Below are 26,150 nucleotides of genomic sequence, written 5' to 3'. Positions count from 1 at the left end.
GGTATGGCCGGTATGACCCTTAACAGGAGGTAGGTCTTATCCCTGAAAGTAATTCACGTTGATGGTCTACCGAGCGTCGTGGTGGAAGACTCCTAGGTAAATGGTCTAGCATAAGTCCATGTCATATAACACGTGCTTTATCGAGGGTTTCTCTGATTTAGCGGAAGTATCCTCGTTCATGAACACAGTACACAAGTAAGTAAGCCGACTTACCCTTTTGAAATCCTCTCTTCAATTGCATCGTCAAAAGTAGGGGCCCCTTCATCTTGCGATCTCCTCCTACGACCTTCACCAAACAAGGTCGGTGTTTGCTTTAGAAAATCCATTCCAAGGACAATCTTGAAGTCATTCATCGGGACAATGGTGAAGTCGAGCTTTCCGCTCCATTCGTCTATCTTAATCACTACATCTTTGGCCACGCCCTGAATTGGCTTAGCGCTGGAGTTGACAACCGTCATACTACCTCCTTCTCGGTTTAGGCTTAGCTTCATCCCGAGACGAAGAGCTTCGCCTTATCTGTGGTGTCAAAATTGTGGGAGGCTCCCGTGTCTATCATGGCACGAGTGCAAATTCTATTAATTCTTACTTCTACATACATGAGCTACTTGGCCTCGGAATGGTCAGTGCCTTTTCCCATCGAATACATCATATGCACCGCGTCCATCCGCGCCACTTCTCCCCTGGACTCCTCATCGTCCCCCATGTTCGCTTCTTGGTCCGTCCCTTCGGGATTTGGTTCCACCGACATCTTAGATAAGTTTTTCTTGAGAGCGAACTCACCTGGGTGCGGGCACTTGGACATTCGGTATGGTCCTTTACATAGGAAACACGCAAATGGCTTCGTAGCAGTGGACGCTTCAGACGTGCTCCCCTTTGAGGAGGTTGGGAGGAATTACTGTTTCCCGTAGGAAGAGGAGGTTTCACTTGGGAAGAATTTCCTCCAAATCGGGGGTTGCCCCCACTTGCCATAGGGATTCCCTTTTTTTTTAGCAGCTTACCGCTCGGTGTAGTAGTCGACTAGTCTCTCGGCCGCGGTTATTGCAGCAGAGAGGGACGGACTCGGGTCTGTCTCATAATCTCTAATCTCTCGTTGATCCGACTCCTTCAGGCCATTTCTCGGTCATGTCGGTAATCTATAGCATACATGTCGGTAATCTGTAGCATACATGTCGAGTAGGCTTTTACATACTCTCGGATAAAACCCGTATGCTTGCTCTTGAGTTTTCTTCGAGCTAGGAAGTCGGTAATCTCCGGATAGAATTGTTCCTTAAAGAGTCGTTTGAAATTGTCCCATGACTCCAACACCACGCTCCCCGCCTCAATCTCGGCGTATTTGGAGCGCCACCATTGTTTGGCATCATCGATTAGATACATGCTCACAATAGTGACTTTCAAGGGCTAAGTGACGTGTAGTGAGTTGTAGGCGGCTTCACCTTGGGAGTTCTAGCAAAATTCTCGTTCTCGTTCGTGACCAATTTCATCAATGCATTACACATGTTCTCGAGCGTGGACGTAGCCCATCTTTTCCCCGTCACTACTACAAAATGAATCTCTTGCAACATCATCAATGTGTTGCAAAATGTCTTAATAATGTTGCCATAGGGTTTAGGCAACACTTTTAAGAGTGCTGCTTAAAGTCTCGTTGCAATAGCCCAATGCAACACTTTGAGCAACACTTTCTTATCAAAAGCAACACTTTTCGAAAGTGTTGCACCTAATTTTCTTATGCAACACTTTTTTTCAAGAGCTAATGCAACACTTTTAAGAATGAGAAGCAACATTTTTATGCTAAGAAGCAACACTTTAAACGTGCAGAAGCAACACAGTCTTTCTTTTGTCAAAGAAGGATTTGCAACACTTCCAAGATGTAATGCAACAATTCTCCGACTACAATGGGTGAACCTTATTTTCACGTCACTTTGTTTTTGGCTTTGCGAAAGTTAAAATTAAATAATGCAAATAAAGTAGATACAACCATAACTTGATAAATCATATCTTTATTAGAAATTAGTTCACAAAATACGTATGTTTGTTACATCGCGTAATAGTACTTCAAAAATACATCTCAAATATGTTAAAAAAAAAAGTTAACATTATTGTTTCGCGCCCCCAACTTTGCGTATCTTTAATCTTCTCTTCACTTGCATTCTGTGACAATTACGAATTTTTACTCTTCTCTTCACTTGCATTCTGTGACTTTAAACCTATGAATCTGTTATAGATGACACCGCAAAACAACAAATTTTAAATTATATCTTATTTATGTGAATATAATCAAATAACAAGTAAAAAACATTCAATTCGTAAATGAGAAAAAATGCATACCTGTAGAATTGATGTGGTAAAGATGGAGGTGGGAGAGCGAGAGAGTAAAAACGCATTGTGTCATACATCACCTAGCAACAAAGGTGATGAAAATAAAAATTCAATCTCGGCCTCCAACAACAACAAAACTAACAACTTGAATCAAACACATCACGAAAACATAAAGAACATCAAAAGGCTATGAGGAGAGAAAAACAAGTTCGTCTTCCCCAATACTTGATAAATCCGACAATATAATACTCTTACTTGTTATCATCATAATTCATCTACCGTAAATCACATGAGAGGAAAAAACAATAGTAAGAATCCAACAAGAAAATACAAAATAGTATGCAATTCTCAATCACTTAAGTAAAATACACGTATACTATAACCTAACAAGTTACACTAATGTAACGCACCAATACCATTAAAATAGAAGAGTTTGAAATAGAAGAGCTAATCGAGTGCCATAAATTCAGAATGACCATAACAAACAACTCTTGGCTTTTGTATAACAGCATATGCGTTTTCTCACTTAACTTGGATACTTGTATTAGCAGGTTGCTTACATATATGTATGGCCTATATAATCATATCAATAGGAGTCACAAATCTTCATCTTGGACAAGAAGGGAGTTGGTAGGAACAAAATGGTTCTTGACAACTCAGATAACAAAACACAATATGATTAAGGCCAAGAAGGGTAAAGAAGGCTAATTATCTCATTAGTTGAGGGTTGAGCATCAGAAACAATAGATGACTAAACAAAAGTTGATATTGTGTAAGATCATCCCATGGTAAACATAATTATCATGACAACATCAAATGAACTAGATTATAAAAATAATCGACACTTTCTATAAATCAATAACCACTCATGACTGGTGCTTAAGAACATTTTTAGGAACATTAAGATTATAATAGCAGTGAACACCATCTAAGTATTCATCAATATTACAAGAACTCCAACAATGAGATAAGGTTTGAGGTTTCTGTAATAGACATAGAGTTATGTATCAGTAAAAAAAAATTATGACAAAATAGTGTGATTAGCCTCGTGTAAGATGGTTTTACACAAAGATTGTGTGAAACGGATCCAAACATATAACTACAATAGCAGGCAAAGTCGTTAAATTAAAGGAAACTAAACACACTTATGGATACATACCGCAATTCTTCATATACAAATTTTGATAGATGAATGGCGTTGACTTAAGAGACCACGAACACAGGAACTTATATCTCAAAGATTATTACAAGTGGTAAGGTAATGATGAATCAGGTATCTCAAGACCCACCAAAATCATATACAAGACTATTAAATTTGTACTCCCTAACATTTCCAACCTGGAATGATTCATATGGAGTTTCACTAGTGTTTCACACAATATAGCTAGTCCATTGACGCTTTCATACTTCTTTAGTTATAATATCAGTTTCCTTTGAACCTAAAATTCGAACTTAAGACACAATGGTCCAAATTTTCGTAGAAACCCTAAATCACAAATTGATAAATTTCATTTCAACAAAATCAAAACCACAATTCAACCGAAATAGTTGAGATGATATCGCTTCATAGCAATTAATCAATAAAAGCGAAACAAAAAAAAATAAGGTAGGGGTTGTACCAATATAGAAGACCGACAACGACAAGGAGCGAGGATCGCGATTGCGACAATACCTTAGCGTTTCCCATGAGATGCGGAGTTGGTGGTTCCAAGATATGAGCATCGTCAATCGTCATTGCTTGATTTGCTGTGGAGATGAGATCAAGACGATCTTGATAGAGATTTGAGAAGTGAATTGGGGAAGGTGGTTCAAACTTCAAAGATATGGAATAAGAATTTAGCGTAGACAAGCTCGAGCCCATTTACAAATTACTAACTCAATTTCATTTTAAACGGAGCATTTGAATTTTCTTTTACCCAAATATATGTATAGTATCAACGGGTCAATATTGGGTCAGGTGATAAATAGGGTAGTTGGATCGGGTATGGATCGGGCCGATTTGGATCAGGTCATTTCGGACTATCACACATTCTAGATCTGGTCGGATCGGAACGGTCATTTCGAGTTTCAGTAAATTTCAATGACCTATTGTTGGGTCATTTCAGGTTGGGTCACTTTCGGGTATGAGTCATTTTGGGTCGGGTTGCTTTTAAGTTAATGGTTAAACACTTTAATTATTAGCATTATTTTGATTAAGAAAAATTATTTTGCAAATTTAACTATTTATTAGGGACGGTTGTAACCAACGAAACTTCATTTTGATATATATAATTAATATGACTTAGTACTTATCGTTTCGGGTTATTTTGGTTCACTTCAAGTCATTTTGGATCGTGTCAATTAAGAGTTAGGTCTTTTCGAGTTGGGGCAACATTGGGTCAGACAAGGTTGGGTCGGGTCAATTCGGATTTCGGGTCAAGCAAGTTCGGGTCACTTTCGAGTCTCGGGTCAGCCTTATAGGATTGAGTCATTCAGGTCTGACCCATTTTGCTAGGTTTAGTCAGGTTCATATTGGCTTTTTGTTTTTTTACTTTATTATTAAGTCAAAAGTATCAAACTAAATACTATTATCTTTATACTATTTAGTAACATTTATTTTTGTTTTTCTAGTTATAAAGAGGAAATATTTTAGTAGTATCACATAATTAAGCACAAAAATCTGAACCGACCAATTCAGAAAGTCTAGTATATGTGGTTGATTTAATGTAATATCTATGTAAAGTGTTGCCAATTTCTTAATAAAAGGCAACCTTTATGAGAAGTGTTGCTATACTTGTGAATAATATGTAACACTTTTTGAAAAGTGTTGCATTTATCACAAAACGCAACACTTATTTTATAAGTGTTGCATCTCAGATACTACTTGTTCAAAATGCAACATTTACACAAAGTGTTGCATCGAAAGTGTTGCAATAGGCTTATTTTGTAGTAGTGCGTACTCAAGCGGGATCAATGCCTCTACGACTTCAAAGCGAGCCTCATGCCCCTTTACCGTCTCGTCTACGGCTTGGTGAGTGCTCCCGAGACTCACCACGAGTCCTTCCAAATTACGGAATTTGGGGAAGGATACTTCCAAATTACGGCTTGGTGAGTGCTCCCGAGACTCACACATCCGGGCCCTAGTTTCTCCTTTGTTTCCACTCGGCCCTATGGTCTTTCTCGTCATTGTATGCAGCTACTCGGTGTACCAAATGTTACGGTCCGATACTTTGAGCTGGAACGTGGCGCGCACCCTTGTCTATCACAGGACAAAAATGCAAGCGAGAGCGTTAAGTACTAGTGTGAGATCACTAGTGCATTCGTAATCGGTCTCGGTTGGCGTGTGTTGGAAATCCTAGTCACGATTATCAAAGTCCAGCACACAGAATATTGAAAACAAGAGACCAGGGCCGTCTCAAGAATAGTGGATACCCGGTGCGGAAAAAAAATGAGGCCTCAAATTTACAAAATTAAAAATCGTTTATATAAAATATCAATGCAAAATTGCAAACCACAAATTATTCAAAAAGCGGTTCTTTCGCATAGTTTTTCTGGAAGCGAATTCCTAACAAACAATCATAATCGACTTTATCATTGAATTCATTAAAATTATAATTAAATTCATTAGAATTCATTAAGAATATAATGTTAAGAAGAAATATTACCTATTTCGATTTCTTTGAAACTGACAAAGTGACAGTTTTGATTTTAATTTCTTCAATTGAAAACTTATAGTGGTTTGTGATGAATTGATTTGGGATAATCATATTTAAAGATTAAAAAAAACGTTAGATAGATTGAAGATTAAAGAGCAAGTTTACTTTTTTTGGGAAGGAAAATAATTTTATTTGGGGAAGGATGAGATTGAGGATTGGAATATGGAGTTTGGGGTATAGTAGTAATCAATACTAGTTTTACACCCGTGCAAAAAAATACACGGACTGCTTTTGAGAATACGAAATATGTTACCAAATTAATAGTATGTATGTAATTAGACATTTAGGTGTCATCTTTTAAACTAATACTACCTAATTTTTTGGCTAGCAAGATAAATCTTATACCAACTAACAACTTGATTGTCCATCCCCATAAATCTACATAAGTCTATAGAAAAAACGCTGAGTGAGATATTATTGTTAATATTGTTAATAAGCCATGTTATAACAAATTAACAACATGGTTGAACAAAATAGTCCAATTTTCCAATTCGATTCAATGTCCTATTCAAAAAAATTGATATTTGTTCTAGAAAAGAATTCCGAGTCGAATATCCACTTTGTTGCTGAAATCGGATTAGATACACATCTATTTTCTGAATTCTGGATACCCAACTTCAATTGGTATATCCTTTTTTTTGGGTACGCACTTCAATTAATATCTCTTAAGACGAATATATCCGTTTTACAAATTTAAACGGGTTACATATTACCCCATTTGGAAAGATAGGACAGTTATTTTGCAAGTTTTTAGAAAAAACATTTATCTACTATTTAACCCATCTTAAAGTTAAGACGGATATATATCCGTCTTTACTAAGAACTTGTGATCCAGCTTTTGGGCTATGTTAAGTTTTTTTTTTCTATTGAAGCGTATGGGTATACTATGCCTTACTTGAAGGGGGTATAAAACTAATCTATCTAACCTATTAATTACCTGCCGTCATTACTCATTACTACTTCCCTCTCAATATCTAATAGTAACCATAACAATCAATTCTCTTATCTTGGATGTTGTTTCCACCTTGACTTCTTCAAACATGCATCTCATTCTCATGCTTTCTCGTTTTTTTCTTCTAGTTTCATTCGGGTTCAGGTTTCTTCTATTCTATTGATTCATACTGATATATTTCATCATTTTTTTTTTCGGGTACAATTTTTTTTTTCCGAATGTAAAATTCAAATCTTTTAATTTTATTGTCGACTTTTTTGGATTTTTTCAGGAAAACATTCTTATTTTTAATTAATTTCAGTTTTTACACTTTTTTTTCATTTTTTATATTCTGTTTTGTTTTATTATACTAATGAGGTGTTTTTAGTATTTGTCGAGGATGATTGTTGTGTTATTATTCTAGATCTAGAAAATTTAAAAAAAAAATGAAAGCTATTTTTTTTTTCAGTAATTTCGTAATTTCGAGCACAATTATTATTCTAATTTATAAAGTATTTCGGCTATGCGGACGATTATTTGAAAATTGTATTGATTTTTTGTAATTGCAATTTATTAATGTGTAATTGTATAGCGTATGGTTTTGTATGAGTGAGAGAGTAATGAAGTCTGTAGAGATTATGGCGGTCCCCACATCAGGAAAAAAATGTTTTTCAATCCTAAAACCAATAGCCAATCAAAAGCCAAGAAAAAACTTGGCTCTTATACTATGTAAATACCGTGTCTTTTGACTTCATAACTTTACTTTTTTTTTCCTCAATTAGTATATGGGGTTGTCAAGTTTGGGCCTCAAATTTCAGTGCAAATGCACATAGAGCGCCCCTTAATAGAGGGGCCTGCAAGAGACAATCAATATCAAGCTTAAGGATGAGAAGTGGTTTTGTTTGACTAGAACCTCTCATAGAGGCAAATTTGATAGTTTGAGTTTTGTACTATGATACATTGATTGTGCAGAATAGCGATACATTTTGTACACACCTAAAAATATATCTAAAACTAAAAACGAGACTTCAGGATTCAACACACAGGAAGTACTTTTGGAGTAACGCAGCAAGTAGTCTTGGAGTACTAATTGAAACTAAAAACGGAAATGAAAATACATAAGTGCATAATTGAAATCTAAGGGTTCAAAGTGAACGTACCGCGCGTGCAATTTTAGGAACTTTGCGGCCGCACCCTTACACCGAACAGTTTCATCTAAGTGGCTATGTACATGTAGAAATGCGTTTTTGACATCGAGCTGATGAATGGACTAGTTTTTAGAAATGGCGGAGCACGGTCCAGCGGACACTCACCATGTGAGACCTGCCATTAACAACAAGACGAGCTTTGTGCCTCACAGTATCATCGTTATAAAATTATGTTTAAAAGCCACAAACAACGAGTAGTATTCACATCATTCGGTCAGGGGACAAGCACCCACGTCTCATTTTTAATAAGAGCATCATATTTGTCGTGCATGCTTGATTCCAATTTGGGTCACATGGGGCGAGGATGGGGTTATTTAGAAATGGGGCAAGGGTGACAATGGTAGTGGTGCATGGCACGAGGGTTTAAAAATACCGTGTTGGAGCCTTATGCGCATCTGGGTAGACGAGGGAGGAGGGGACTCATCAGTGTGGGGGAGGGGGAGGTAGAGGTCGGCTGGGGTGGGCTTAGCAAGTGGGCAGTTGGTGGATGGCGAGGTAGAATGGAGTTTATGGAATGAAAAAATTGTTTCATGGAAGGTGACATGATGAGAGACGAACATCTTACGAGTAGACAAATTAGATGGGTAACCAAGGAAGACGCACTATGTGGAGTGAGGTGCGAGTTTATTTATAGATTATTTATAGATGTAGAAGGGAGGTGGTGGTAGTAAAGACAAACGAAAACACGGAAGGTAGAATAGCAAGGTCAACGAAGATAAAGACTTCGGATACGAGAGAAATTTTTATTGGCTTTGCTAGTGAGGATGTTGTGGATGTAGATGGCCATGGCGAGGGCATAAGGCCACATAGTAGGGGGAACGCTAGAATAGTGTGAATGGTGTTATTAATGATTCCAATTTTCCTTTCGGCTTTTGCATTTTGAGAATAAGAGTGGGGGCATCTGGAGACTGTTTGAGCGAAAGAATGTGTGATAGGAGTTATTATCAGATTCCTTACATTATTGCATTGAAAAGTTTTTTTTTTAATTGAGTGTTAATAAGAGCGTAGAATTGTTGAAAGATAGAAAAGACTACTAATTTTTGTTTAAGGGGAAAGGTCCATAGATATTTCAAGTCATCGAGAAATGGAAGATAGTAACGGTGACCCATAGTACTGAAAGCATGAGACGTCCAAAAACAAGTTTTGTTCATAAATCACTGTGGGCGATGTCAAATGGTACGAGAAGTAGATGTATAAAGCGGCAATTTAATATGTTTGCCAAGCTAACAAGCATGGCAATGTTTTGTGCTAGGCACATTATTACAAGCAACTGAATTAGAATTTTTTAGCAACGAGAAAATAGGACTATAGGAGGGCCAGGATGGCTAAGTCCGGAATGCCATACATTTGGAGCTGAGAGGGCTAAATAGGAGTGTGGACAAGGCCCGCGGGAACTGCGTCCGCGGGATCCACACTAGGCACAATCGACTCAAAGTTCCTTCGAATCGAATTAAGACAAATTAGAGTCGCCACCAAGTTTTATGGGAACTTGGAACCGTTCAAGTCAACTTTACACCTTTCATCGAAAAGCATAAAGCCAATCGACTACGAGTGATTAAAGATAAAGACTTGTACCCTATATCACTCGATTTGAATGACTCTCGTAATCCAATGGTATTTAGACGGATCCACAAACCATAGATCTTGAGTAAGGGGTGAGGGTACGTGTTAGGAAGCCCATAAGGACACCTAACCCCGCCCGTCAATAACGGCCTCTACTAAGTCAAGTATCGGACTTCAAACAAGGTCGTAGCTACTACGATATATGATATGCAAACATCGTTTTAAAACCCTAACATGTGACAATAATTTCTATGTCGTTTAATGCATGAATACTAACTTTGTCAAAGTTGTTTTAGCATGTTGGTTGATTTGAAATAAAAGATGCGCAAACACGGCTTAGGAGGAATGGGGGAGCCATTGGGATCTATAATATTACAACCCAGGCATTTCATGCCGACACAACGAGAAATAAATTACAACTCGATCTAATTACAACAACTATCGAAATTATTTTGACTCAATTAAAATAAAACCTTTATACATGATACAAAATTACAATACAAACTAACAAAAACAACTTAAACTATTATGACTTAACAAATAAAATAAATGTAAACAAAAAGGCTAAAACTAAGTTAGATTGATTAATGATGTTAGCCGGTTTATTAATTAGTAAACAAATTAGACTAGAATTAAACTAATTAAATTAAATTAAACAAATACAAAGGTTTGAAATAAATTAGGTACAACTTATTGATTAAATTGAACCCAACTCATTAAAATTATTCACCAATCCATATTTATTAAAATAGGATTAGTAAACAATTAAAGAAACAAAAGAAGAAAAGAAATCAAAACTGGCAGACCCGTGCAGTGCACGGATCAGAAGTCAGAACAGACCCGTGCAGTGCACGGATCAGAAGTCAGAACAGACCCGTGCAGTGCACGGTTTTTTTTTGTAGAAAACAAAGTTAATTGCATTTTAATTTCGAAATCAGCAAAATAAATTACGGAAAAATTCATTAAACTAAATTTACATATTTTGAACCTTAAAAAATAATAAAAACAAAATTTACAATATTAGAAACAAGTAAAACAAATTAAAGGTTAATTAATTATAAATTAAATTAAATAATTACGAACTAGGATAAAAACAATTCTAATTTATCAACGAGTGCAAATGGAAAGGTGTTAAGCACGCACTTCCATGCTAGCGAGAAAATTAGTGAATGGGAAGATGAATTCAATTAAAAATTAGAAGATTGCAAATTTCATTTACAATTATGTTATTTTACTCCTAAGATGCCTAATAAATTAACGAACTAAATTGAGGTGTTAAATTAATTGAAAGAATTGTGTAAAGGTGGCCTACTATTACGATGAATGAAAAGATCAAAGTTAAAACAAAGGTACAAATAACATACTACGTCAATTAGATTGATTTAATTCTGTCCGATTCCAAATACGAGGATATGTAAATGAGAAGGGGATACGACCGACCAATCTGGCGGATTTCTTTCCCAACTCAAGTCAACGCGGGTATTCAGAATGGTACTTTAACTCATACTCATACTATACTAATGTTTCATAGTTAACGATGTTAGACGATGTATAATATATAAAATAAGCGATAGAAAAACAAATAAAAATAACGAAATAAAAAAAGGAAAGAAGGAGGATTTGATGCACCCTCAACCTACATGTATCGTTGACACCGTCTTGGGTCGTAATCGATCGTAGATTTTATCTCGAGGGGCCATCGTCGACGAAGACAATTGAAATTGAATTTTGAAATCACGAAACAACACGTTCAAAAGGCAGACTTGAGCAGCGATTTTCAATCACTCACCACGACTTCGTTTCTCAATGATTTTTCAATCCGAAAGATGTTTTGGAAACTAGAAAGACTGAATTTTGTGAATATGAAAATAAACCAGAAGTTTTAATAGTATTTGCGCACGATAATCAAGGCCAAAGACCACGACAGAAACTCGAAAACAAGATTTGTGTCCCTGTTTTCAAGCGGTTGTCACGGCTTTAGTTTAGGGTTTTTTTGGATGATTGATGGTTGTTATTTGCAGTATGATGTGGGGAGAACTTAGAGGAATGAATGTATGGTGGAGAGAAGGTATTTATAGGGAGTTAAAGTAGGGTAAAAGAGAGCAACAAGCAGTCGGGCTCGGTTTGCATGGCTGCTGTCCATCAGCTATTTCGTGGGGTTTTTAGGGTTTGTATGGGGGGTTTTCTTGGTGGTTAAGCTAAGGTAATATGGGTAGGATATTAGGGTATGGTTTAGGGTTAATGGGCACGGGTTTTGGTGGTATTTGGAGCGGGTTTTGGACTCGGGTTTGAGCACGCAAAACAGGGGGATAGGCCGTGTTATTTGTGGGCTGCTTGTTGGGTGTTTGGGAAGGGAATTGGATGGGTTTCATGTTGGGTTTAGTGATGGGTTGTTGTGGGTAATGAGGGGCAGAAATTGGGTTGGTTGTGGCGGGTTTGGGTCAAGCTTTGAAGCACACAAAACGGGTTGGAAGAGGGGAAGAGCTAACGCGGGTAAGGGGAAAGAGTTGGGCTGTTTTGTGTATGTTTGGGACGAGATTTGGAACGTGGGTATGGGGGTTCGAACTGGGGTTTGATAAGTGAAAGCCTAGGTCGGTTAGTGAACTCGATATTCGTGCCAAATCGTAAAGAAAACGGGCTCAAAAACCGAGCTACGATGGAGCTCCAAAACGTGTGATCAAAACGAATTTTCAACTTTCAAAATCGATCTTTCAAATCAATTAATACGTTAAAATAAATGATTTTTCAAATCAAAAAAATATATTTTATTTTCAATAAAATAAATTTAAGAAAATAAATTCAAATTAAAACAATAAAATGAATTCACTTTTTTAAAAAAACATTTAATTTAAATATCATTTAAATTAATACTTCGTCGACAACGCTCCTTCTACATCGTAAAACGAGCCCAAATAATGACAATGACAACTAAAGGATACATGTGTCCTATCATCATCGGGTGTTTGTCGGGTTCTCTATAAATTCCAATATCGAATGATATGGGTATTTACAGAGCCCCCACTTTGACTGAGGCTTGGACAAGGCGAAAGTCAAAGTATACCCCAGGTCCCTCTCGACCTGAGGATTCTTCGGGTCGTTTATAGTCCATTAGACTTGTGTATATAAGCTCGCCAGCCATAAGAAGAGATCATACCCGAAACTTCGTCGGGGATTAACTCTTGCTTCTGTTGCGTCAAATTGTCATCATTGGTCGTCGACCCCTAAAACTGTATATATGGTGGATTGAGCCTTATCCTTAGGCGCCTACGTATCCGTTTCTGACGGAATCAAACCCGGGTCGTAGTTCGGCAACTGCTGACACATGCCCAAAGTTTATCATCTGCTGGCGTATGTCCAAAATTCATCATCTGCTGACATTTGCCCAAAATTTATCATCTGTTGGCGCTTGTCCGAATGGGACGGAACTTTCCAAGGAGGTTGCCGCCACTTTCATCATTTGCTTTCAGCTACGGAATTCTTCCATTTCATACTCTTGTATTGAATTGAATTCTTGGTGGATGTCATCCTTTACATCTGATAATGGTCTCTCGAAGCCAACGGCCGAGCCCCTGATTTGTAATGGCTCTAAAGTCGAAGACTTTAGAGCCCCCAGTTGAAGCATATCCTGCTATATTTGAAACACAAAAACGTACTAGCAATAATCATCACATAAACACATTTGGATCATCGATCTTAAAATTGGATTATTTGAAAGATTGGGTCATCGACCCGAAAATTGAATTTGAAAATTTTGAAAAACTGGGCCATCGACCCGAAGTTTGAATTCGACATCACTTGGAATGTTGGGCCGTCGGCCCTTCAAAAATTGAATCTTGAATTTTGAATTTCGAAGGATTGGATCATCGACCCAAAAAGATTCCACTACTTGGATCATCTATCCATAATTCGCGAAAAGTTTTTGGAATTTTGAAAAGTTTTTTTTTTGCAATTTTGAAATTTTTTGAAATCGAACTTTGATGGGTGAGCATGAAATATGACTCAGACACTCTGTATGACTTGTAAACAACGTGGGCGTAGCTCTCTACCGTAAAACAAAAAAAAAGAAAATAAAACCGTAAGTGTGCACGGGTTTTAATTCAAATATTGGCTTGCTGGGGATAGAAAGGTAAATTGGCCATTCTGACGCCAAAAGATGACAAACGGGAATCACAAGGTCGTCGGACTTGGGATGAAGATTGCGTATGGCATGGGAGTGCTCCCGAGGGCACATGGGAATCAAGATCACTTGGCATTGACAAGGTGGATTAAACTCACGGAGCAACAACGTTGGCTTCGCCCAGACACTAAACACAGACTGATTTTATGAGAACACTTAGACATCACACATCACTCTTGTTGGGAACATTATGTCACTCTTCTCCTCGCCTCCTTTCTTTTCAGCGAGTTTTCATTATTTCTTGCAACCGCCTTCTTTCTTTTCAGCGGACTTTTACTATTTTTCTTCCACGCCTTCATTCTTTTCAACTGGTTTTTCATATTTTCTGTTCCTAACACAAACCCACATCTATCTGACTCGGCATCTTTGCTTACACCGTTAGATAAAGCTCATTCCGAGACTTGACATTACTCATCTGAACCTATATCCTTATCCTAGCCTACATCGAGTGCTAAGATCGACTCAAACAAAGGTTGCTTCATTTGGACTTGGTTAAGACCCATAAGAAACCGACAAGATGACAACTTGGTTGATGAGTGGATTGAATCCCTTATTCTGAAGGACTGCCTACTTATTCGCGTGGAGCGAAATCAAATCCGACGTAGTTCGATCAAGGTGCATAAACTTGGCATTTTAATTGTGTGTACACACTCGAAGGTTTCACCTAAGGTATCATGTCGTATCCCATTCTAGCACATGTAAGGTCTTTGTTAAATCCGTGTCTAGGGTTGGTACAAAAGGTTGTGGTTCTTTGGGATGTGGAGCTTGGTAATAACAAGTTTGAATGGTTAACCATCATTCTGAAGGTTTGTTTTGTGGTGCTAAGGCTAAGGGCTATGGCTGCTGATGTGGTTGGAATGGGTGTCTCGGGTTTGACAAAACCCGAGTGCAAATGGATTAGAAAATAATGTGGGTTCAAATCTCCATATCTGGACCCTAAAGGCTGGGTGTAACAGCACAAGCGGAATGATTCTCAAAATTCCCGACTATCCCCTTGTAACTGTCTCAGGAAGGACTTAGAGGGTAAAGAGGTTACTACTTACGCTTTTGGGCTTCGCCCATTGAACTTCAACTATGGGTACTTGACTTGACTTCTGGCCTCTGTAACTCCGACATTCAACCAAAAGCGTTCTGCAATGACTTCAACATCTTTTTTCTTTTTTTCTTTTTCTTTCATCACTTTTCATTTTTCATTTTTCTTTTCTTTCATCCTTTTATTCATTCTCTTAGTCATAAATGGATACACCTTGAAAACTGAGCTTCACCAACTAATTTGGGTCAGAATTAACAAATCCTTGTTACAACGGGTTGGTCTCTTCTCTCTTCGAGAGGGGATGATTTTATGGGGAAAAGGCTTGCCTTCCATCATCGATAGGGGAAACAAGGAGCTAGTCCGAGTTCGTCATAGAATCATCTAAAAGATTGTGTTAAGCATTGGTTTTGATTGAGGTTTTCTACCGCCAGACATGGAATAGGTAAAGGAATCAAACACGGGATCCTAGTGTACCTTAGGTTATGAAACGGGACATATTTCTACCCCAGGGATCTCTTTGAGTGTGTTGTGCATTTTATCATGCTTTCAGAATGATTTGAGGATTGAAAACAACACAAATTAGAAACAAAACTGCAACTTTTTTATTGGAAAGGCAATTGCTTAACAGACTCAAAGGAACGATTCCTAGGACACACCCTAGGTCATCGCGGGACAAACGACTCAGCTTCAAGAAAAGAAAGTCCTAGACTCGACTCGACTAAGAAAAGAAAACAGATCCCGACTCATAATTTTTCAAATCTGGTCTTGAGCTTTCCTTTGTTCAGCTGTCAGCTTAGATGCTCGGTTCTTGTCCTTGATCCCTTTGATGGTCTGCCTCCATCCCGAGGTAGTCCTCTGAGGATCTACGCCAGTGATGAAGGTTGGTGAATCGAATTGTCTTTCATTAACTTCGTTAATGAGAGGAGTACATTCTAGAGCGAGACTCCCGATTTGAATTTCATCCTTCGGGTTTGGCAAGAATTCAAAGCAATCCACAAATATTTTCCCGATAAACACCCCTTTCAAGTGATATGGGCGGATAAGATGGGAATAATCGACATTGTCTTCGACAGAAACAAAATTGGCGTGATCACTAAATGGATTGGTGATGTTATTGGGTTTAACAGTTGGGATCGGGAGTGTTCCATTCTCAATCATGTCTTGGATTTCGTGCTTCAGTCGATAGCACCTTTCAGTATCATGGCCTTTCCCTTGATGAAAGGCACAGTAGGCATTTGGTTTATACCATTTACCTTGTTGATCAGCGGGAGGGTCCGGAGTCGGACCAATAGGCTTCAGCTTTCCTTGGGCTATGAGCCTTTGGAGAGCGTATGTATAAGTGCATCCGATATCGGTGAATGCCCTTGGTGTTTGGCGCTGCGGATTCTTCGATTTCCCTTCTAAGAGATTGATGGCTTCATCAATATGGGCCGTTGCTGGGGCCTTGCCCTTAGACGATGAGGCCCCTTGGTACCCTTTCGGCCTTTCAGCCTCTGCCCTTATGACATCATCTTCTACCTTTATCCCGATTCTTATCAATTCTTTGAAAGAGCCAAAATTCTGGTATTTCAGAGCATTGCGGTAAATAGGTCGTAGATTCTTTACGAACTTATCTACCATTTCAACTTCGTCAGGCTTCTTGGCTAATTTCACGCTTTCAGCGCGCCATCTTGCAAGGAATTCAGTAAAGCCTTCTTTTTCTTTCTGCGTCATAACCTCTAGCGTTCTTATATTGGTCCGAATTTCGACATTGTCAGCATAGTGCTTACAAAACTCCACCGTGATATCTTCGAAGGTAGGGAAGTTCTTAAGGTCCAGATTATAGAACCACGCCTTCGGGTGTTCATCCAGAGATTGAGCGAAAATTTCAGAGAGCATGTCAGCAGGTACTCCCTTCAGTGCTAAGTACCCCTTATAGGCCTTAACATGGTGGACCGGATCTTCTGTGCCCTTAAACTTTGGGATATCAGTGAGTACCATGTTTGTGGGCAACTTATCCTGAACTGGGGCATAGGCCCTAGCATTTTCGTAGTGGATTTTTTTCCCCTGGGAGAGCTTCAGACGGTCTTCAATGAATTTGAACCGTTTCTCCAGATCAGTCAGAGGTGGGGTAGATGAAGAGGAATCTTCACCCAGCTTAGATTCGATTGCATCCATTCTGGCCATCTTGAGGTTCACGGCCTCAGTGAGTTTGTTAACAACATCTTCCATTGCTTGAAGTCGGGTTTTTGGCGGCCTTTCTACAAGAAAACCCCGAACTGAGTCAATATTCAAATGTAAGAGCCCCTGCACACTTAAGGACACGACACCAACTTGACTCAAGCAAAAACTCGACTTAAGACTGACTAACCAAAAGGTTCGACTCACGGTTGGATTTAGAGATCGATTCATTTTAGACTCGACAAAACGGCATGACTCAAACCATCATAACTCGATTCTAAACTGGACCCGGTGTGACTAAACCCGTGATTGGACCAACATAGCCCATAGGTTTAAGTGAAACGCCCTAAATGGCCTAGCTTGGACGTTTCTGTGGACTATCCTAGACCAATTGGTCGACCCACATGACTCGAAGCCCAAGAGGTGAGCTTGGGTGACCCAACAAGGTCGTGTTCTAGACTCTTGGGGCAAAACACGCCTAGCCTAACACGGCCAGGACCCGGACACGACTCGACGCATTTCATGCTTGGTTAAGGTTCGAGAAATATTTTGGATTGAATTTGAAAAAAAACGAATATCGATTTGAAAATGAGATTTAAAATGGGCAGCATGCCGGCTATAAAAGCTTATTTTGGGCCGAAAAATCTAGTTCTACTTGGGCAGCATTCCGCGTTTTTAAAACCATGCTATTTTGAAAGTCAGTTGTTCAAAAGTTCGGTTTTGAAATCGATACGGAAAATTTGAAAAGACTCGGGAAATTCATTTCGCACATTGTCATTCTCATGTTATAAGGATGTATGCTCCTAGACATCTCTAAGTCTCGGCAAGTCTTCTACAAGAAGGTCTATGCCCTCCATCCTTTTTGGGTCTTATAGAGCAAGGGCCTTTAGGTAGAGTACCTAGAAGAGCATCCCCACCATCAAGAACCACGACGAGGCGGAGCGGAAGCAAGCAATGTGCAAGTTCCTGGCATAGTGGGACGTCACCCCCCACGCGTCACAAAGAAGCGCTGGGACGGCTCGGGAAAGTCCTTAAGGGTTTATGCATGAATCGTAGCACTACGAGTAATGTTTTACTTTCCAATACTTTCTTTTCAAGTTTCACCTCGAAGGAAAAGACCCTAGAAACAAAGTGTAACTAGTCCTCTTTTCCCAGTATGAGTCGCCAAATCAGGGACAAGGCCCACGGGAACTGCGTCCGCGGGATCCACACTAGGCACAATCGACTCGAGGTTCCTTCGAATCGAATTAAGAAAAATTAGAGTCGCCACCAAGTTTTATGGGAACTTGGAACCGTTCAAGTCAACTTTACACCTTTCATCGAAAAGCATAAAGCCAATCGACTACGAGTGATTAAAGATAAAGACTTGTACCCTATATCACTCGATTTGAATGACTCTCGTAATCCAATGGTATTTAGACGGATCCACAAACCATAGATCTTGAGTAAGGGGTGAGGGTACGTGTTAGGAAGCCCATAAGGACACCTAACCCCGCCCGTCAATAACGGCCTCTACTAAGTCAAGTATCGGATTTCAAACAAGGTCGTAGCTACTACGATATATGATATGCAAACATCGTTTTAAAACCCTAACATGTGACAATAATTTCTATGTCGTTTAATGCATGAATACTAACTTTGTCAAAGTTGTTTTAGCATGTTGGTTGATTTGAAATAAAAGATGCGCAAACACGGCTTAGGAGGAATGGGGGAGCCATTGGGATCTATAATATTACAACCCAGGCATTTCATGCCGACACAACGAGAAATAAATTACAACTCGATCTAATTACAACAACTATCGAAATTATTTTGACTCAATTAAAATAAAACCAATATACATGATACAAAATTACAATACAAACTAACAAAAATAACTTAAACTATTATGACTTAACAAATAAAATAAATGTAAACAAAAAGGCTAAAACTAAGTTAGATTGATTAATGATGTTAGCCGATTTATTAATTAGTAAACAAATTAGACTAGAATTAAACTAATTAAATTAAATTAAACAAATACAAAGGTTTGAAATAAATTAGGTACAACTTATTGATTAAATTGAACCCAACTCATTAAAATTATTCACCAATCCATATTTATTAAAATAGGATTAGTAAACAATTAAAGAAACAAAAGAAGAAAAGAAATCAAAACTGGCAGACCCGTGCAGTGCACGGATCAGAAGTCAGAACAGACCCGTGCAGTGCACGGATCAGAAGTCAGAACAGACCCGTGCAGTGCACGGTTTTTTTGTAGAAAGCAAAGTTAATTGCATTTTAATTTCGAAATCAGCAAAATAAATTACGGAAAAATTCACTAAATTAAATTTACATATTTTGAACCTTAAAAAATAATAAAAACAAAATTTACAATATTAGAAACAAGTAAAACAAATTAAAGGTTAATTAATTATAAATTAAATTAAATAATTACGAACTAGGATAAAAACAATTCTAATTTGTCAACGAGTGCAAATGGAAAGGTGTTAAGTACGCACTTCCATGCTAGCGAGAAAATTAGTGAATGGGAAGATGAATTCAATTAAAAATTAGAAGATTGCAAATTTCATTTACAATTATGTTATTTTACTCCTAAGATGCCTAATAAATTAACGAACTAAATTGAGGTGTTAAATTAATTGAAAGAATTGTGTAAAGGTGGCCTACTATTACGATGAATGAAAAGATCAAAGTTAAAACAAAGGTACAAATAACATACTACGTCAATTAGATTGATTTAATTCTGTCTGATTCCAAATACGAGGATATGTAAATGAGAAGGGGATACGACCGACCAATCTGGCGGATTTCTTTCCCAACTCAAGTCAACGCTGGTATTCGGAATGGCACTTTAACTCATACTCATACTATACTAATATTTCATAGTTAACGATGTTAGACGATGTATAATATATAAAATAAGCGATAGAAAAACAAATAAAAATAACGAAATAAAAAAAGGAAAGAAGGAGGATTTGATGCACCCTCAACCTACATGTATCGTTGACACCGCCTTAGGTCGTAATCGATCGTAGATTTTATCTCGAGGGGCCGTCGTCGACGAAGACAATTGAAATTGAATTTTGAAATCACGAAACAACACGTTCAAAAGGCAGACTTGAGCAGCGATTTTCAATCATTCACCACGACTTCGTTTCTCAACGATTTTTCAATCCGAAAGATGTTTTGGAAACTAGAAAGACTGAATTTTGTGAATATGGAAATAAACCAGAAGTTTTAATAAGTTTTGTGCACGAGAATCAAGGCCAAAGACCACGACAGAAACTCGAAAACAAGATTTGTGTCCCTGTTTTCAAGCGGCTGTCACGGCTTTAGTTTAGGGTTTTTTTGGATGATTGATGGTTGTTATTTGCAGTATGGTGTGGGGAGAACTTAGAGGAATGAATGTATGGTGGAGAGAAGGTATTTATAGGGAGTTAAAGTAGGGTAAAAGAGAGCAACAAGCAGTCGGGCTCGGTTTGCATGGCTGCTGTCCATCAGCTATTTCGTGGGGTTTTTAGGGTTTGTATGGGGGGTTTGCTTGGTGGTTAAGCTAAGGTAATATGGGTAGGATACTAGGGTATGGTTTAGGGTTAATGGGCACGGGTTTTGGTGGTGTTTGGAGCGGGTTTTGGACTCGGGTTTGAGCACGCAAAACAGGGGGATAGGCCGTGTTATTTGCGGGCTGCTTGTTGGGTGTTTGGGACGGGAATTGGATGGGTTTCGTGGTGGGTTTAGTGATGGGTTGTTGTGGGTAATGAGGGGCAGAAATTGGGTTGGTTGTGGCGGGTTTGGGTCAAGCTTTGAAGCACACAAAACGGGTTAGAAGAGGGGAAGAGCTAACGCGGGTAAGGGGAAAGAGTTGGGCTGTTTTGTGTATGTTTGGGACGAGATTTGGAACGTGGGTATGGGGGTTCGAACTGGGGTTTGATAAGTGAAAGCCTAGGTTGGTTAGTGAACTCGATATTCGTGCCAAATCGTAAAGAAAACGGGCTCAAAAACCGAGCTACGATGGAGCTCCAAAACGTGTGATCAAAACGAATTTTCAACTTTCAAAATCGATCTTTCAAATCAATTAATACGTTAAAATAAATGATTTTTCAAATCAAAAAAATATATTTTATTTTCAATAAAATAAATTTAAGAAAATAAATTCAAATTAAAACAATAAAATGAATTCACTTTTTTAAAAAAACATTTAATTTATATATCATTTAAATTAATACTTCGTCGACAACGCTCATTCTACATCGTAAAACGAGCCCAAATAATGACAATGACAACTAAAGGATACATGTGTCCTATCATCATCGGGTGTTTGTCGGGTTCTCTATAAATTCCAATATCGACGGATACGGGTATCTACAAGGAGACGAAGGTGGCCGTTTTTGTGGTGGTGAGAGGGTAGAGGTCACCGCTACAATTTCTTCTTATATGTTGTGTCCCCGTCTAAAACCGAACCGAATGTGTCAAATTCCACGGAAACAGAGTTATCGGTAGTAAATTTGTGAACATTTGTGAACAGACACAAGGTTTATGATAAGGTTTTTGACAAGGTTCGGGGACGTGAAGGACATGATAAAGTTTTAAAGGGGTGTGGGGACAAAAAAGGGAAGCATTACCGTAGCCCCGAATAGGGATCTGATGGCCATTTCCGACAATGATACTATGAGGGGTGCTCATATTAAAATTAGACAAGGCGTTCGTTCCTCACTTTGGATTAGCGAGCATCTTTAGAGCACCTGACAATGTGCAGCAAGATTAGGGAAATCGGGATGATTTGTTGTTCGAGGAAGACGGCCCTAGAGTTCTTGTTGTCATGGAACAAATTCTTGAGACAGTTTGATTTATCTTTCGCTGAAGAACCGTCTTCGACGACGGTCTGAAGAAGGTCATTGGAGATAGTGCCATAGATCCATTGCTTGTCAACAGCATATAGGCGCGCCCAAAGGGCTTTGTCGACGGCAGGATGATCTGAGGCATCAGCGGGGGGTCCACAAGGCGATCAACGATCTCAAACGCGGTAACAGTATTAAAAAGCTCGATCAGAGAGATATTGAACACTATCATCCATCTCGAGAACGATGGCAACATGGTTCTTGAAAGAGGTGATGCAAAAGCAGGATGAAAGGCGGGTTTAGATGATTCACCAGGTGCCATGATTGAAGAGAGAAAGAGGGAGGAGACGGATGAGGTTTAGCGTGTGTTTGGATTGGGGTATTTGGAGGGAAAAGAAAGGGAGGGAGAGTAGGGGATTTAAAATCTCGAGTTTGGATAGCAAATGAGGGTGAAGAGAAATGGAGGGGGAGAGATTTGAAGGGATTCAATTTCCCTCCTCCAAGCCTAATCAAAATCTCTCCATAATAGGCAAGATTTGGAGGGAAATTTTATCCAAACACCCACACCCCATTCTCCCTCCCCTTCCCTTCTCTCCCTTTCCCTTCCCTCCTTCCCACTCCCCTCCCTTTCCCTCCACTTTTGCTATCCAAACACAACCTTAAGTGTGTGTTTGGATTGAGGGATTTGGAGATAAAAGAAAGAGAGGGAGAATAGGGGATTTAAAATCCCTTTTTGTGTAGCAAATGAGGGCGGAGGGAAATAGAAGATGAGAGATTTAGAGGGATATAATTTCCTTCCTTCAAGGCTAATTAAAATCTCTCCACAGTAGGCAAAATTTGGAGAGAAAATATATCCAAACAACAACACTCCATTCCCCCTCCCCTTCCCTTCTCTCCCTTTCCCTTTCCTCCTCCCCCCTTTCCTCCCTTTTCCTCCACTTTTGCTATCCAAACACACCCTTAGTGTTTTTTGTTTTTTGTTTTTTAGAAAATTGGAGAGAGTCCTGATTCCATCAAAGATTGTGTTCCCTGTCTTTTATTGATTATGCCAAAGTTTATATATATACACCTAGGTTACAACCTATCATAAAAATATCAAGCTACAATTTAGGCTAATAATATCTACAAGAATATTACATAGAAGTATTCTATTACTAATCAACGCTAACAAACAGTAACTGGGAAGAATGGACACTTTCTTCAGATTTAAGTAGTCTTATCAGATGCTGGCAAGTTTCAATTTCATTTATCTGCAAAGTCATTGATATTTATTTCATCTTATTTTTGCTCTTTTGCAGACCTTTATGGCAATAAGTGAAGTGACAAGAGATATAATGAAAGAAGATTCAGATTATGGGTGTATACATGATAAACTGCTGGTTATATCAGTGGGGACAGGATCAACAAGGAACGACTACAAATTCAACGCTAAGAAAGCAGCAAAGTGGGGAATTCTTTCTTGGCTAATTAAAGGTGGCTCATGTCCCATAATCAACTGTTTCTGCGAGGCTGGGGCTGATATGGTTGATTACCATAACAATGTTCTTTTTCACTCTCATCGTTGCCAAGATAGGTATCTTCGTGTTCAAGTAAGTCCCAAAGATGTGGAATAAAATACAGTTACTCGTTAATTTTTTTTCGTGTTTTAATAGTAGTCATTGGTTGAAGCTTACTTCCCAGAGACGACATTGAGGTAATGTGTCGTGTTTGTCTCCTAAAGATCCGACCAATGTTAAATGACAATCCGAAAAGACTGTACTTAGAGGGGATGGAGGGCCCTTCGCTCTCCTCTCCTTTCGCCAGTGTGATTAAACATGTTCATTGCCGTTGTATATAAACATGATAATTGTGGAAATGGACCAGGATGATAGCTTAACAGGAGTAGTAACATCAGCAGATATATCGACAAAGGAAAACCTGGAAAACCTGGTGAAAATTGGTCAAGAATTGTTTAAGAAACCAGTGTGCAAAATGGACTTAGAGACTGGACTTCTCCAACCAGAACCACATCTTGGCTCCTATTCTGATGCTCTTACAAGGTTTCCGTTTCTGACGAATATTTACTCTCTATGACTTTATCTTTATTTTCTTTTTAGTTTGAATCATTTTGTAGACATTCTGCCATCAATTTTACGTTGTTGGTGCACACAGGTTCGCAAAACAATTGTCAGACAAAAGGAAATATCGAAGAGGGAATATCTCGAGCTGATGATGGTCGGACGAACAGAGTAAAGTGTTTGTGTGGTGCCTGGTTTTAATTCTAAATTTGTCATTACATACATTTGTTCATAGTCATTGCTCTGAGTGAAATGACTATTGTTTTTCACCTATATGTGTGTTGTCCATTAAACTTGCCCAATGTACTCTACTCTAGTTGACACTCTTGACAAGAGCATATTTTCCCTTTTCCCAGAAGCCTTTAATTTGACAGAAAAATTTGATCTGTTTCAGCCTTGAGTGTAACCTAAAACTACGGTTTGCGGCAGTGACGATTCCTTCCCCATCGGAGTATGCCAATTCTTGCAAAGTTTAGTCTTTGAATTGCCGGGTTGGAGTTAGGCAACTATTTTGTTAGTTTGTGAAAATAATGACGGGTGAAAAATGATGAAAAAGTGGAGAAGGTGGGTGAAGAAGAGAGGACGATATTTTTTTTTTTTTTTTTGGTAAGGAAAGAAAATTAGGTCAATTGTAATCGACCCATAACATCCTCACGTATGAGAGTGGTAATCAAAAGTAAAAAAACTTTCAGTTATCCAAAGAACATAAATAACAAGGGATACAAAGGACACAAAACAAACTACTGGTTAAATTCATGTCTATTTTATACCTCAAGCTAGAGATGTATGACTGAAAGTAACTCTCTGGGGCTAAAATGGAGGGTTGTAACTGTTAGAAATCGTTATCTCATTATTTAACATATTCATATATGTGACATTTAATTTAGTCATAAAATTAAATATAGATCTTATGCATGCAAACATGAAAAAGAATAGAGAAGAAATCGTTTTCCTTACTATAAAATTTTGGATCAAAGGGCACAAGTAAGATCTCCTTCTTACTTGTTCTTGAGCTTTCCTTATATGGATGAACAAAGATTCAAAGATAGAATCCCTCCCAAAGATGAATACCCAAGATAACACCTTAAAAGACTAATATTATTTGAACTAGAACAATATTAATCTTACTAAAAATAGACCCAAAATATTGTTGGTACTCCTGTTTATTCGGCCAAGAGTAAGAAAGAATTTTGGAGTTTTTCTCTCTTTTCTTTCTATAAGTTTTATGAGAGATGTATTGAATGAATAATACACTAGTTTTTGCATGTAGAGTAAGAGTGAAAAATTAAGCAAAAAAATTTGCTCTTTTCTTATGGGAAAACCGGAAATGGGGAGGGGAGAAAACCCAATGCATGCTCTCCTTTTCTTCCCAAGAGAAAGCTATGTATGCAAGGCTATGTGTAGGTATTATAATTATGTTTTTTCACTTATAAATGATCAACACAATTTTATCCTAATACTCCCTCCATTTCGGTACACACACATAAAATGGATAAGTCAATTCTATTTGTGATTTTGTCAATATGTCACATGTGACACATTACATGACATCTTATAAAATGTATTTTAACAATTAAAAATCAACATATTAATAAAATATGTCACTTATAAAAATTAACATAGTAATTCACAATTACTTGTACCAAAAATGGTTTGCCAATTTATAAATCACAACATCTTGTATTTATAATAAATCATTCATTCCGTTTCAATTGTTTCCGTAAACAATAATTTCATCTAAATAATAAAACAATTCGATTACTTAGACTGTATCTTATTTAATCAAATTACAATGAGACACGTAAATATTACTTCCAAAATCGCCCGTCAATTTTAAGTAATTTAATTAACTCGTATCGTCATACGATCAATTAAATATTCAATTAAGAGTGTTACCCTTTAGGTATGACCTAAGGGGATCAACTGATCTCCACCGTCGCACGATAGTAATGTCAAACAATAGTCAGCCAATCATTACAGATATGTGTGGACCAGTTGACTGTAAAATATTACATCCCACATGTATTCTTAAAACGAGATTTAAACATGTGATCATCATGATCGACAGTTGTGATTGCATTATTGTCGGAGGACACATATTCCAACAATCTCCCACTTGTCCTCGACAAGTGTGCGTCACCAATTCTCTTGTCCTATTACTATCTTCCA

The 26,150-nt window shown here is 38.1% G+C and overlaps 1 protein-coding gene across 1 annotated transcript in view; it reads left to right on the top strand.

Annotated features, from left to right (window-relative positions):
• LOC141623205 (patatin-like protein 1) overlaps positions 1–24,369 on the top strand; it is a 41,161-nt gene extending 16,792 nt beyond the window's left edge. Inside the window, exons 5-7 of the mRNA XM_074439282.1 lie at positions 23,223–23,513; positions 23,788–23,963; positions 24,076–24,369. Of these exons, the coding sequence (XP_074295383.1) occupies positions 23,223–23,513; positions 23,788–23,963; positions 24,076–24,133 (525 nt within the window). The 3' untranslated portion in view covers positions 24,134–24,369. The remainder of the gene's footprint in view (positions 1–23,222; positions 23,514–23,787; positions 23,964–24,075) is intronic.
• The last annotated feature ends 1,781 nt before the right edge of the window (positions 24,370–26,150 follow it).

This window comes from Silene latifolia, chromosome X (assembly GCF_048544455.1).
Source record: "Silene latifolia isolate original U9 population chromosome X, ASM4854445v1, whole genome shotgun sequence".
Taxonomy (NCBI): Eukaryota; Viridiplantae; Streptophyta; class Magnoliopsida; order Caryophyllales; family Caryophyllaceae; genus Silene; species Silene latifolia.
The sequence above is the reverse complement of the archived record's forward strand: the minus strand, read 5'-3'. Positions and strand labels throughout refer to the sequence as shown.